Source organism: Nematolebias whitei, chromosome 5 (genome assembly GCF_014905685.2).
Source record: "Nematolebias whitei isolate Nwh7 chromosome 5, NemWhi1, whole genome shotgun sequence".
NCBI lineage: Eukaryota > Metazoa > Chordata > Actinopteri > Cyprinodontiformes > Rivulidae > Nematolebias > Nematolebias whitei.
Genome location: NC_056502.1, coordinates 22775194 through 22789614, shown reverse-complemented (window position 1 = coordinate 22789614; position 14421 = coordinate 22775194). Strand labels below are relative to the sequence as shown.

At 41.1% G+C, this 14421-nt stretch overlaps 1 protein-coding gene across 1 annotated transcript in view; it reads left to right on the top strand.

The window, feature by feature from the left end:
- zmp:0000001114 (suppressor of tumorigenicity 14 protein) overlaps positions 1 to 14421 on the top strand; it is a 42001-nt gene that overhangs the window by 26911 nt on the left and 669 nt on the right. Inside the window, exons 5-18 of the mRNA XM_037676383.1 lie at positions 1144 to 1316; positions 2005 to 2040; positions 2320 to 2548; positions 4550 to 4689; positions 4852 to 4955; positions 5322 to 5431; positions 7460 to 7590; positions 7906 to 8010; positions 8698 to 8805; positions 10151 to 10264; positions 10740 to 10859; positions 11341 to 11521; positions 13512 to 13780; positions 14279 to 14415. Coding sequence (XP_037532311.1) covers positions 1144 to 1316; positions 2005 to 2040; positions 2320 to 2548; positions 4550 to 4689; positions 4852 to 4955; positions 5322 to 5431; positions 7460 to 7590; positions 7906 to 8010; positions 8698 to 8805; positions 10151 to 10264; positions 10740 to 10859; positions 11341 to 11521; positions 13512 to 13780; positions 14279 to 14415 — 1957 coding nt within the window. The remainder of the gene's footprint in view (positions 1 to 1143; positions 1317 to 2004; positions 2041 to 2319; positions 2549 to 4549; positions 4690 to 4851; positions 4956 to 5321; positions 5432 to 7459; positions 7591 to 7905; positions 8011 to 8697; positions 8806 to 10150; positions 10265 to 10739; positions 10860 to 11340; positions 11522 to 13511; positions 13781 to 14278; positions 14416 to 14421) is intronic.

Sequence of the window (14421 nt, the reverse complement as noted above, 5' to 3'; positions counted from 1 at the left end):
GCATTCCCCAGGTCAAGCCACTCTTGAACAAGAGACTGCGTCAGAAGCATCTCGCCTGGGACTGCTGCTGAGTGGTCCAAAGTTATGTTCTCTGATTACAGTAAATTTTGCATTTCCTTTGGAAATCAAGGTCCCAGAGTCTGGAGGAAGAGAGGAGACACAGAATTCACATTGCTTGAGGTCCAGTGTCAAGTTTCCACAGTCACTGGGGTGTCATGTCATCTGCTGGTGTTGGTCCACTGTGTTTTATCAAGCGCAGGGTCAATGCAGCTAGCTATCAGGAGATTTTGGAGCACTTCATGCTTCCATCTGCTGAAAAGCTTTATGGAGATGAAGATTTCATTTTTCAGCACGACCTGGCACCTGCTCACAGTGCCAAAACCACTGGTAAATGGTTTACTGACCATGGTATTACTGTGCTCAATTGGCCTGCCAACTCTCCTGACCTGAACCCCATAGAGAACCTGTGGGATATTGTGAAGAGAAAGTTGAGAGACGCAAGACCCAACACTCTGGATGAGCTTAAGGCCGCTATCGAAGCATCCTGGGCCTCCATAACACCTCAGCAGTGCCACAGGCTGATTGCCTCCATGCCACGCCGCATTGAAGCAGTCATTCATGCAAAAGGATTCCCGACCAAGTATTGAGTGCATAACTGAACATGATTATTTGAAGGTTGGTGTTTTTTGTATTAAAAATACTTGTCTTTCATTGGTGGGATGAAATATGCTAATTTTTTGGGACAGGCATTTTGGGTTTTCATGAGCTGTATGCCATAATCATCAGTATTAAAACAATTAAAGACCTGAAATATTTCAGTTGGTGTGCAATGAATCTGAAATATATGAAAGTTTCACTTTTATCATTACATTATGGAAAATAATGACCTTTATCACAATATGCTAATTTTTTGAGAAGGACCTGTGTGTGTGTGTGTGTGTGTATGTATGTATGTATATATATATATATATATATATATATATATATATATAGATATCAGTATGTATACTATATATGTATACTATAAATAGTATACATACTGGTATATACACACACATATAAGTGTCTGCGGTGCCGCAGAATTTCATCTCTTGTTAATAAACAGTTTTCTGTCCTTCTCTTTTCTATCTCTGATAATACCAGTGAAGGTGTGAATGCCTATTACTGGTCCCAGTTCTATATTCCAGTCGGTGAACTGGAGCTTGTACCCGAGTTCTCAGAGGAGCGTGTGTTGAACGCACTGGAGAAGAGCATTCAGGAACCGGACAGCAGGATGAGCCTCAATAATGTCAAGATTAGGAAAATCACTGCTTCACGTAAGTACCCTCTGTGTGTGCGCTCAGGTAATGGTGAGAAAGATGTTTAAAATGTTTGTTACATCTGGCTTCAATAGATTATATCCAATCAGGAAAGAGCATATTCAGAAAACTGATCTAAATAAGGTCATTGTCATGTCCTGTAAGCATTTTCTGCCTGTCTTGTATCCACAGCATAGTGGCTTGCTCTGAGTTGTGCTGATAAGATGATAACAGATAAGCCAGACCTCTCAGCTTGTGCTGCATCTGAGATTGCACATTTTATGCTGTTTGGATCCTCTAATGATATTAACCGGGCCCTGGCCCTGCCTCAAGACAGCCATTTTTCTTCCTTCTGTCTTCTCAGCATTCACGATTCATTTGTCGACACGCTGGCTGTCAGCCAAGCGCCGGCCATGTGACTTTAGTGGTTTTGGTCGTCTTTGAAATGAATTCAACGAGTATGATTTGATGTTTCTGTCCCAGATAGTTAGACCGAGATGCATGAGTTGCTGCTGTAGGACAAGGTGAGATGGAGCAGAAAGAGTCGTCACCAGTTCCTTGAACCGCAGGGAAAAGGAAGAGAAAATGTGCAACCCAAATATTTTAGGCTCATGCATCAAACTTGATCAGCCTCCTAACTCTAGTGACCCCTTCCTCACCTTTCCTCCTGTTTCCTTGTCACCCCACCCCATGTCGCTGTCTCCAGTCACAGATCCACGTATGGCCAGGAGCCCTCAAGCTGGTGAGTACAATGTCTCACTTCAGTCACTCGCGGCTGTAATTTTCCAGCTGGCTAGATGCTCACCCTCCTGCCAGCCTGTAACAAATGACTCTGTCCTGTACTGTACAGGTGCTGGTCATGTCACAGATGCCATCTTTGTATTAGGGCAGAATAACTCGGTCACTGTGTTGACACTTTTCTTTGACAGTGTGTTTTTAGTGTTATAATTAGACAGATTCACATGAAATTATTACATATTACATTACTTGTCCCTTTAAGCCATGTTGTTCTCCTTCTCAGAGGACTGCTTCTTACATCTGGAAGCTGCTGAGGAAGTACAAAAGTTTTCATCCGTGGGCTACCCAAAAGGCTACCCCTCTGGATCACGGTGTCAGTGGCAAATCCGAGCCTCGGAGGAGAACGCCATCTCTGTCAGTTTTCCATCTTTTGACATTGAAGATGATTGCTCCAACGACTTTGTCGCCGTCTTCGACTCTTTGAGTCCAGATCAGTCTCAGACCATCACAAAGTAAGTAGGTTTAGGAAGCGTGTTCATGGTGAAAGTGAAAGAAAGATGCTTTCTTTAGGTTTAAATGGGCTGTACTTAGATAGCACCTTTCTATCTTATCAAGATACTCAAAATGCTTTACTCATTTACCCATTCATAAAGCACTCTAATCAGTGTTTTATCACATTCATACACCAATGGGACATACGGTACATCAGAGGCAATGAGGGGTTTAGTGCCTTGCCCAGGGACACTTTGGCATGTGACTGCTGGTGGAATCAAACCTCCATCTCTTGCATTGGAGAACGACTGCTCTAACCACTCGGCCACAGCCGCCCCTTAATTTAATTTGTCATTTAATCTCATGATTTAATCTGTGTGATCAGATTTTTTGAACTTGTGGTTTGTGGAAAAAGGTTGCGAAAATTAATATCTTACCTGTTTTAGATGGCAGTTTGATCTCAGTGTAAAGAGAGAGGATTTATTTCTGACAACTAATGAGATAAGGGCTAGTCCAAGCACTGCCAAGCTCAGTGGGATGTTGCCTTAAAATAGTTTCAGAAATGTCATAGCAATTCATTCAAATTCTGTTGTTAAACCTTTACATGATTCTTGCTTTTAAACTAGATGGTTACTTCAGCAAAAATAAAATATTATTGCAGGACATGTTGCAGGCTGCTCCAGAAGTGCCTCCACTAGCTGTTGCTGTCGCTATTGTTTTTTAAGTGAAAAGTTAACTTCTGTTGAGTCAAAATTAAACTAGTTCTCTCCAATCTGAGGTCATTCAAAGAGATTTCTGCAACAGGTAAGATATTAGTTTTTCATAAGACGATCAAGGATGGTACTCTAAAACTCCCCACTCCATAGATCGGAACTATCAGCTTGATATGCTGCTCAGATTTTACGAGAAAAAATTCAATGAGGATTTCCCTCATCTTGCTTTAGTGCATCAACTTGCGATGGAATTCATATCCCCATTTTATTTCAAACATTCAGAGCAAGATTTATTTGATGGCCTTCAACAAACATTTGTCTCGTTAATTTAGCCTAGAAGATCAGAGAGAGAAAGAAACCTCCAGGATTCACTTTAAATTGACTGAAACGTTGCTGAGCTACCTGGAATAAAAGCTGTTTTTATGTGGGAGGAACATGTTTCACTTCATTTGTTTCTCTAGACTTGTGATTACAATGTTGTTGTTCTTTTTTTTATGCCTCTGCTGCCTTTTGCATTGTGTCTTCCTTTTATTGTCAGCTTTAGAGACCTCGGTGAAATTGAGTTGACTCAAAAAGACCTCTCTTTTCAATTCTGGTAAAAGTGCCATCTTGAATTGGACTCCTGCACTGTGTGCAATTGCATTTTGTCTTTGGGGGAGGTTATTTTATTTGTATTTTTTAATGAATCTATAAGCTTTTGAACGCAACATTATTTGTAGCTGCAAGCAGTTTGAAACTCAAAAACCAATGGCAAACAAATATATGTAACAAAGTAAAACAAAATTTTTTTTTTAACGCTATTGAGCAATCGGCTTCATTCAAGGTGACGTGAAGTTGATGAAGCAGAAAATCATTCTCCATGATGACATTATCCTACTGGAGGTAGATGTATTGCTGCTCTTGCATCATCGTTCCCCACCTTTATAGCTCTGCCACCAGCATTGATAAAACTTTTTTTTTTTTTTTTTTTGTTAATGTAACTAATATTTGACTTAGAAATTCCACCTAAGCAATTTCTCCTAAGTGCTGGCACCTCTCTGCTTTATTTATTGCTTTCTCTGCTGAGTGTTTATCCATTGATTTTTCTCTAAAATCATTTTTTCCTTCCTGTTTACGTTTGTTTGATGAGTCGGTGTTTGAATGCGCCCAACTAAAAAGAAATGCAGCTGTATAAAAGATGTCAAATATTTAGCCAATTCTTCATGGTCTTGATGCTGAAAGTAGTTAGGAAAACGTTATTTTCTGATTTGTGAAATTCGTCTGATGTGTTCATCCGCTTGCTTCACTCCTCCTTTTCCCTTCACCCAGACAATGTGGGCAAAGGCCTCCCTCCAACCCCCTGATGGTAATGTCATCTGGTAACATCCTGCTGATTAGCTTCATTGCTGACACTAATGTCCAGAAGCCGGGTTTTCAAGCCGAGTATAAAGCCATCCCTAAAACTGAAGGTAAATAAGCATCACAGCACTTGACGTCCATGTTTCATCGATACGCTATAGGAGTCCTGCAGCTCGTTCGAACGATTCAAATTTTCTTTGCACTTCATCCTGTTAGATATGTTATGCATTATGTTATTATTATGAATTGCATTTTAAAATGATCCATTTCAGTTGAAAAGTGTGGCGGCGTCCTCTCTAAATCCAGTGGAAACTTCACGTCACCGCTTCACCCCATCTTCTATCCGCCCGCTATAGACTGCAAGTGGAGCATCCAGGTTTGCAACACTTCTCCTCCTGCCTCTCGTCTTTGATTTACCCCATCACTTTCCCCTCTCTCCACAATCCTTAGCCTGCTATGAGAGGAATGCTGAGATGGCACTATTGAAGCCAAGCTGTTCAGTACCTCTTCTATCTTCATCTGTCAGACTGCTGCAGGGCTGCAGTGCTCGGAGTGAGCTGTTTGTGTGTAGCACACATGCAGGGGGATGCACCTGTGTGTGCTCACTCGTGACCACTGTTGATATATTGAAGCTCGTATGTTTGCCTTTGTATGAGATGCATGTAAGACAGGTGTGTGTGTACAGGACATGCTTGGTAAATAAGACGATTATCAATATGTCACCGGTTCTTCTGTACTACAGGTCAGTAGTGGGTTAAAGGTCCGGATAAAGTTCAGCATGTTCCGCATGAAGGAGCCGGGGGTTGACATCCGTAGGTGTCACAAAGACTATGTGGAAATCATGAATACCAAGTAAGACATAATTTATTCCTCTGTGAATGTGTTTCAGTGGCAGGTGGTGCAGGAAACAAAGACCAACACATAAAACCGAACCTGGGTGAGAGGATTTGTAGATTGTTCTCGTGCTAAACGGACAAGTAATCAATACGTTTTAAAAAGTTGAAATACATTAGTTAAAAGGTGTAATTAAAAAAAGTTCATCCATAATCTTTATCTGCTTCTTCCTTTCGGGGGCACTCAGAGGTGGGGTACACCGTGGACAGGTCTCCAGTCCATCACAGGGACACATGGAGACAAACGAGATAAACATTCACTCTCTCACTCACACCTAGGGACAATTTAGAGTTACCAGTCAGCCTAACATGCATGTTTTTGGTCTGTGGGAGGAAACTGAAGTACCCGGAGAAAATCCACGCATGCACGGAGAGAACATGCAAACTCCACACACAAAGGTCCCGGGGCGGGATTCAATCCAGCAGCCTTTTCCCTGAGACATTCTACTAACTGCGCCACAGTGCCGCATAATTTTTTATGGTTACTTCCATCAAAAAATACCACTTATGCAGACAAGGTTTAACATTTACAGATATGTTTCTTTCAATAAAGTTTTCATTTGGATGTTTTCACCAAACACCTGATTAAAACCCTCTCCACACTGCTGTGGATGTTTAAAAACAATGGACATGGTTGGTTGCATTAGCAATTCATTGTCCACTCACAAACTGAGTTCACGGTGAAAAATATTGGAACATTAATGGAGAAAATTATATTTATTTTAAAAAAGTAAAACACTGGCCTTTGCTGACATTTTGTAGAACAAATTTATGAACGTTCTTGTCAGAACACGTTGAATAATATGAAAAAGTTTTAGTTAAATTTTCTTCACACCTGTTCACAACTACAAAACGGTTCAAGGAGACTTTGTCATTCGCATGACATGAGGTGGAACTAAATTGTGTACTCAAGGTCCCAGTTACACCCAAAAAAGCAACATATATAAAGTATAAATGAACAGTATACAAGGATCTATACAATAACAATTATAATATAATACGGTGCATTAAACAGCAGCTTGAACATGAGTCTGTTGTGAGCAGATGGGTATGAATACAGCAGCTTATGGGTAATAAACCAGCAGCATGGATAATCAACAGCACAGATAAAGTGTCAAATATCCAATTAAAGTGGCATTCCAGTGATTTGAAATTACAAAGGGCTCTATTTAGCTAATTACAGTAGTCCCTCATTTATCACGGGGGATCCGTATCCTGAAGACCCGTGATAAGTGAAAAACTGCAAAGTTGGAATAGTTATACCAATATGTAATTATATATATATGTATATATATATATATATATATATATACACATTTTAAACTCTTCCCACACTCTTGCAATATTCTAAACAATGTTTCTAAACTCTAAACGCTCTGAAAGAGCACAGAATGTCATGATTTCAGCTCCCTGCCTCCTCTGCTCTTTGCCACCTGCTAGTGCTTTTGGCCACGCCCACTTCTCCACTCTGCACGTGAACATCTGATCAGTTCAGCTGCAGCAGGAAGTTTATCCTGCACCTGTATGGGCTGCACAAAGCATCAGGAGGAAGCTTTTTCTGCATCTCTGGACTGCACAAATGTGCAGCAGGTGCTAAATAATTTAAAATAATTTATTTTAAATAAAAATATCATGTCGATCGTGTGGCTCACCCATTAATCACTCAATTGTGTGTCATGGCCAATCTTATTTTGAAAAACCACGATAGAGCGAATCCGCGATGAACGAATCGCAAAATAGCGAGGGACTACTGTAATTTATATAGAATAAATTAAAAAATTTTAGCTTTGTCCAGTATACAGCAAAAAAATATTCTCAAATATTAGGCAATTTTAACTTTTTCATTTAAGTTTGACTATTATTTTTTTCTATTTTGTTTGCTTGGTTTATTTGTGGTTCTTTATCTTAATTATCTTATCAGCAAATTGAAATTCTCCCCAACTGCTTCAGCTTGTGTTAAAACTGTTTTTGTGTGTGTGTTTCCCAGGTATTGTGGAGAACTGTCTAATTTGGCTCTGACCAGTGACTCGAACGTCCTGGAAGTGGTCTTTCACTCAGACGAGTCCTTCACAGACAAAGGCTTCAGTGCAGAGTACAGCGCCTACGATCCTAAAAACCGTGAGTTAAATCTTTATTTTTCTCGCTCCAACACTCACTGCAGTTTGTACGATGGATGAAATGCTGCAACATGACAGTGACTCTGTTGGTATGTCACCAAAGCACACAGTAGTAGGAGGATGACTCACAGAGGAGTTTGATCCGGGCTCAACAGAAGTTTGACGAATCAGTTTGAATTGAGCTGTCGGACAGGAGGATGCTGCTTTTAATGTTCCACATTATATGAAAATGAGTTTATAATTGTAATGATCTTGCTGTGATGTTGTCCTATATTATCTTTACTGTTCCGTCTTTTTTTTTCTGTTCTGTGAGCAGCTTGTCCAGACAAGTTTGCCTGTGAGACTGGCATGTGCATCGCTAAATCACTACAGTGTGACGGCTGGAACGACTGTGGCGACATGAGCGACGAGGCAAACTGCAGTAAGCCGACCCAAACACGTTTTCCTTTCCTTCCCCTTCTCAACTGGTCTCATCTTTTTTCAAACCCTTCTCTTATTTCTTTAAAGAAATTTGCCATTTGAATTTTCTTTTTTTTTTATGTGTTTTTGCTGAGCGTTTGATAAGAACACTGATACCACTTTCATATGATTCGTTGCCAACAGTCGGTTAGCTTAGCTCAGCAAAATGGCTGGAAGCAGAGGGAGAGAAGGGGAGGCGGGGGGGGGGGGGGGGGGGGGGGGGGGGAGACACTTACCCTGCATCTGTCCTGAGATAACAAAATCTGAGGAGCATAAAAATGACAAGCAGTGGTTTTAATGAGTAAGATCACATCTTATCCACTTTTCAGTGCGATGTTACAAGACTCTTGGAAATCATTCAGTGCTAATAAAAATGCTGCTGCAACTTACTAAAACTTGTCTTGTTAAACTCCCTCCAGTACACTTATTAAATTAACCACTCTGAGGATGTTATGCAGGGAGCTTTGATTATTCATAGAAATTATGTTTTTTTTTTTTTTTTGCTAAATATGCAGTTTTTCACTGTCTGGACTGTAATTACTGTCTAATGCGGCTGAACCAGTGATTAAAGTTTTAAAGCACTTGTTTGTACAAGTTATTTATGTGTTTGACACAATTTCTGTTTTGGTTTTCTTTTCTTTTTTTACAGAGTGTGACAGCGACCAGTTTTCTTGTGCGAACGGCTTGTGCAAACCAAAGCTCTGGGTGTGTGATCGTGTCAACGACTGTGGAGACGGGAGCGACGAGAAACAATGCAGTAAGGGTTCCCATCACTTGGAGGAACAATTTTGTCCATCAAAGCCTAATTTTTGCAATAACTGGGATAGCATGAAATCAAAAGTTTGTTTTGTTTGAAGTAAGGTTCTGTGGAAAGGGGATCAAACATCGGAGACAGATCTTTGAATGGCCCCAGTCTGGGGAAATGCTTTTTTAGTTCTGACCAGACTAAGGAGCTAACTGCTTCAGCCTCTGATGTTCCCCATCTGTGTATGAATGTACAGTAGTCCCTCATTTATCATGGGGGTTAATTACTCTCCAGAAACGTAAGTGATAATTTTACAATGAGTGAAAAACAGCTAAGTAGAAGTGCTGTATTTATTTGAGTATTTATATACACTTTAAGGATTTATAAACCCTTCTCACACTATTGCAATGTTCTAAACCCTTAAACCTATGTCATTTTAACAACATATGTATATGTACTGTACAGTACTGCAAAATTTTATCTGGGCACAGTACAGCCTTGGTCCAGTTCTGGTCATGTTCTGATCGGCTCTCTGCAGCCACTGAGCACCAAGACGCTTTTCGAGAGAGCCGGATCTTCGGATAGCCGGCACAAAACCACACAATGGTCCCGATCGAGTCCAAATAATCCAGAGAAATCTGGATGAAAAAAGTCCTGGTGAGCACTGGAGAAATCACCGGACATCTAAGTAACACCTCCCTGCTCGAGAGGCCACATGGGCCAGCAAGCAGCGCTCAGATTGACCGATGAGGGTGGAAGTAATGTAGTCCCGGTCCAATTTCCGGTCAGTTCTGTACGGCTCTCTGCAGCCACTGAGCGCCATAGTCACTATGAATAAGGACCAAACTTTTTGGTCAGGTTTGAATCGGATCAAAACTTTCCCTCCATTTTGGCAGAAAGCAGAGGCTGGAAGCACTGTAGGCTTCTGGGTAGTGTAGTTCTTTTGACTGGCGATACAGTATAGGCTTATTGAGAGAAAACTACAAAATGGTGGCGCCTGTCCTAAGTATTTTTTTTATTTTTTAACTTTTTACAGTATTTTACCGTACTGTCCCAGTCACGTGAGTAATATTAAAGTTGACAATTGTGTATCGTGTACACTCTTCTTTTTTTTTTTTGTCATGTACAATCTTACGTTGAAAAACCGTGAAAGATCAAGTCTGCAAAAGTCGAATTGCAAAGTAGCGAGGGACTACTGTAATCTAAAGCACTGATCAGGCTCTACATGATTTATTCAGCTATACTTTGTAGGGCTGTAGTAGAGTGTTGAGTGAATGTGTCTGGAAAGGTAAAAACTACCAAAAGATACCCACAACAGGAAAGATATCAAAAACATAATATGTTTTACTGACTGTAGGCTGTGATCCAAACGAGTGGCGCTGTGGGAACGGCGTTTGCCTCCCTCAAGATGTTGTCTGCAACAACAGGAAAGACTGCGAGGACGGAAGTGATGAGGCCTCTTGTAAAGCCTGTGAGTGGTAATACTTTTTTCCCAGCCAGCTTGTGCCCTCTTGAAAGTCTCGATGAGAGTAATGTTTTAAAATCACATTACACAGAACATTACAAAAAGGTTGTAAGCTTAACGAAGCTGTTAAACTCAAAGTAATTTTCTTTTTGCACAGTTTTTTTTTTTGTTTTGTTTCTTGTTTCATTTTCTTCTCCTTTACTCTTCATCAGTTTCCCCCTGATTCAGTCTCCCAGTCACAGACGCACACAGAGGGCACGATTGCATTTCCTTTTGATTTTCACGTCTGTGAATAAAGAGGGATATTAGACCTTAATCCCAATCAATACGCCCAATCAATGCAATCTGCTCCTCAATCACTGTGCATTGTGCGTTCACGCCTCACTTTGAAGCCTCGCTGATTGCACAGTATTTTACTGGTTAAATGTGTGTTTTCACTTTGAAACCTGTCTCCCCCCCCCCCCCCCCACCACCTCCACAGCCCCAGATCTGTGCTCCGACTTTAGCTTCAAGTGTGCGAGCGGTGAATGTGTCAACAAGGTGAACGCTGAATGCGACCGCGTCAGTGACTGCGCCGACAAATCAGACGAGGCCATCTGTGGTGAGAAATTATTAATCTTTTTTTTTTTCTGCACTGACAAGATTCACCTGTTTTTTAAAAAATAGCTGAAAGTGGACCTAATCTTGTCAGTCATTCAAACTAGATTATAGAAGTGAGGTTGAGCCACACGCCTGTTAGGGAGAGGAAGAAAAAGCCTGGAGGCTTTGGCTGTTTATTTATTTCATTCTTCTTTGAAGACTGCTCTTGCCATGTCTGAAGTTTTTAATTTTTAATTTAATTTTTTTCTTCATTTAAGCCTCAGGGCGTGTCTGCATTTCATTTTCTTTTTTCTTTTTTTTTATTTGTCAGTATGCCAGTGTGTCTTATTAGTATCCCAAAGACTCACGGCCAATATTTGTGTCATGAGCACCTCAGAAAAAGTTAATCTCATTTTCACATTTATTTCACTGATCGGTCTTACTTTGCATTTTTTCACTCCAGCGTCCCACTTTCTTTAAGCGCACTATCTGCTGAGTTACAGACTGTGGCACACGGCCCTACAAGCTGAATCGCATCGTAGGAGGGCAGAATGCTGAACTTGGGGAGTGGCCGTGGCAGGTCAGCCTTCACTTCATGACAGCGGGGCATGTTTGCGGCGCCTCCATCCTCTCTGACCGCTGGCTTCTTTCGGCCTCCCACTGCTTTGTCACCCACTCCTCTGAGTAAGTTCCAGACCTCCAGCTCTTACAGACACGTACAAAACGTAATGAGTATTTAGTATAAAATACATTTTTGCCATATAAATTCAACTTTTCAATAAAGTTGTGATTGGAAGATCGCCTGTTCAACTCCCTGGACCGACAATCAAAATGTGGGTGGGAAAGGTGAAGCACTCACACCTGCCTCCACCCTCTTCTGCCTCACTATGAGCCTTTGAGCAAGGCCCTTATTCCCACCATCTGCTCCCCTGGGTGCCCAGCTCTCTGCGCCACACAGAGGGCTGTGGTAGCTCGGTGGTCTGTGGTTGTGTCAGGAAGGACATCTGGTGTAAAAACAAAAACCAAGTCTTTGTGCGAGTTAATTCACTGTGGTGACCCCTGAGGAAGGGGGCACCTGAAGAAAATGTAATTTAAAGTTTTGATGCACCACGTGTGATAAAGCTTCACAGTTCAGCCTCGTGTGTCTTGTTCATCTTAGATTCCTGTTGGTGGTGCTCTAAACACGCTGCTCACATGAGCTGCTTTGACCATGATTTACATCAGTGGATCATTCAAATTCAGAATTGGTGATATAAGCATGTTACAGGAAAAATGTACATTTCTTTAGTAGTGTCATAAGTAATTAGAGATTTTGCAGACATGTTTAGCTACTTGGGCAGCATGGTGGCGCAACTGGTAGAGCTGCTGCCTCTCAGTGAGAAGGTTGCTGGATCAAATCCCAGCCCGGGGGCCTTTCTGGGTGGAGTTTGCATGTTCTCTCCGTGCATGCGTGGGTTTTCTCCAGGTGCTCCAGTTTCCTCCCACAGACCAAAAACATGCATGTTAGGCTGATTGGTAACTCTAAATTGTCTCTAGGTGTGAGTGAGAGAGTGAATGGTTGTTTGTCTTGTTTGTCTCTATGTGTCCCTGTGATGGACTGGAGACCTGTCCAGGGTGTACCCCACCCCTCGCACAGTGATTGCTGGACATGGGCACTAGCTACCCCCGTGACCCAAAATGGAAGAAGCGAGTAAAAGATAATGAATGAATGGATGGATGTTAACAAGTGAATCACTATTTGGCAACACTTAAACATTTAGGTGTTTTTTCAATAATTGCTACATGCTACATTTCAATCCTGTGTATGTCCTGTACATATTGCAGTTTTGACAATAAAGTTGACTTTGACTTTTTTTTTTGATGTGCTAGTTTTGTTTTGAATTACTTTTCACAGTTATTTTGGTAAACTTATAAAACTGAAGGCCCTGGTAGGGGCAGTTCAAAATTTTGAACCTAGAATATGAAAGGTTATAAACCGTTAATATCTTACCTGTTTTAGATAGCGCTTTGAATGACCTATGTTTGGAGAAATTGAGTTTACTGTGATTTGTTCCACTTTGGAGTAAGCTGTTGGGGGAATAATCAGTTTTGTGTTGTGTGTTTCCTTGACTGATGAAGCCTTCTGGATGGAAGGTGAAACATTTCAGCGCACAAATAAAAAGAAACTGTCCAGATGACCTGACTAAAAATTGTTGAGTTTACTGTAGTTTTATTTTTTCATGCCAGCTTGTTTTAATAGCCTAAATTATAATATAAATAGGGCCTGCGTTTGGCTAACCATTAAAGATTTCTGCCCTTTCTTTCATATTTATGCTGTGTGCTATGACTGATGTGATGTGACTGTACATCACCTCAGAAATCACCTTCAAGGTTGCAGTTATCCACCTTGACTTGAGCCCTGCTCAGACTAGCCATCAGCTTGTCATTCTCATCAGAATTAACCCGTTTCTCCAAACCCATGTTCAAAGGTCTATCAACAACAGATAAGGTATTAATTGTTCATAATCTTGCCAAAGAACCACGCTTCAAAAGCTCTGAACTGTGATTTAAAATGTAGCTTTAAATGAAATGTGCAGTAGTAGTCCTGATTGACTTTGATGGTGCTTCAATTCGTTCATTTGTTTCTTGCGTGATTCAAATCAACACTTTTCCCTTTGATCTTGTTCATCTACAGCAACCTGATTCCATCTAACTGGATAACATACAGTGGTTTGCAGTACCAGTACAAGATCTCTGATGCTCAGCAGCGTAAATTGAAGAAGATCATCACCCACCCGTTATACAGCCAGATGACCTATGACTATGACATTGCACTTCTGGAGCTCAGTGAGCCACTGGTGTTTAGCAACACCATCCAACCAATCTGCCTACCATCTTCCTCCCATGTCTTCCCAGCAGGCATGTCATGCTGGGTCACGGGATGGGGAGCGCTCCGGGAAGCAGGTACTGAGCAGGAATCCTCAGAATAAATGAAGCCTATTTAGTTTTAATGCTGTTTATTGTTGCAATTTTAACCTGTTTAATTTTGATAGTCTGGAATTACCAGTGAGATGTTTTTTGTTCTTTCTTGTCATAGTTAAAAAATCTACTTCCCCATCCTTCTCAGAGATTTGTCCTCCATCTTTTCCTCCATGCAGGCAGTTCCTTTCCTTCATCTCTTCCTTATTTTATCATGCCATCTTCTTCTGCATTAATGTCTTTGCCATATTTTGCCACTTTCATCATAACATATGTCTTCTGATCAGTTATCCCGCCTTCGTCTTCTCTTATCTGTTTCACTTATGCCTTCTTGAATTTCCATAATTCAGCAGATTTCGGCACTCTTGGGAAGTTTCGTAAACCTGTGTTGATTAACACTATTCCAGCCCTTTAGCACCTTTGATGCTATGAACAGAGAGGTGATGTATCAAAGTACCGACCCTTTTCTATGTGCTCTTGCAGGACAATTGGCCATGACCCTCCAGAAGGCATCGGTGAAAATCATCAATGACACGGTTTGCAATACGGTCACAGAAAACCAAGTCACATCCAGGATGCTCTGCAGCGGCTTCTTGGCTGGAGGAGTCGATGCGTGTCAGGTGAGA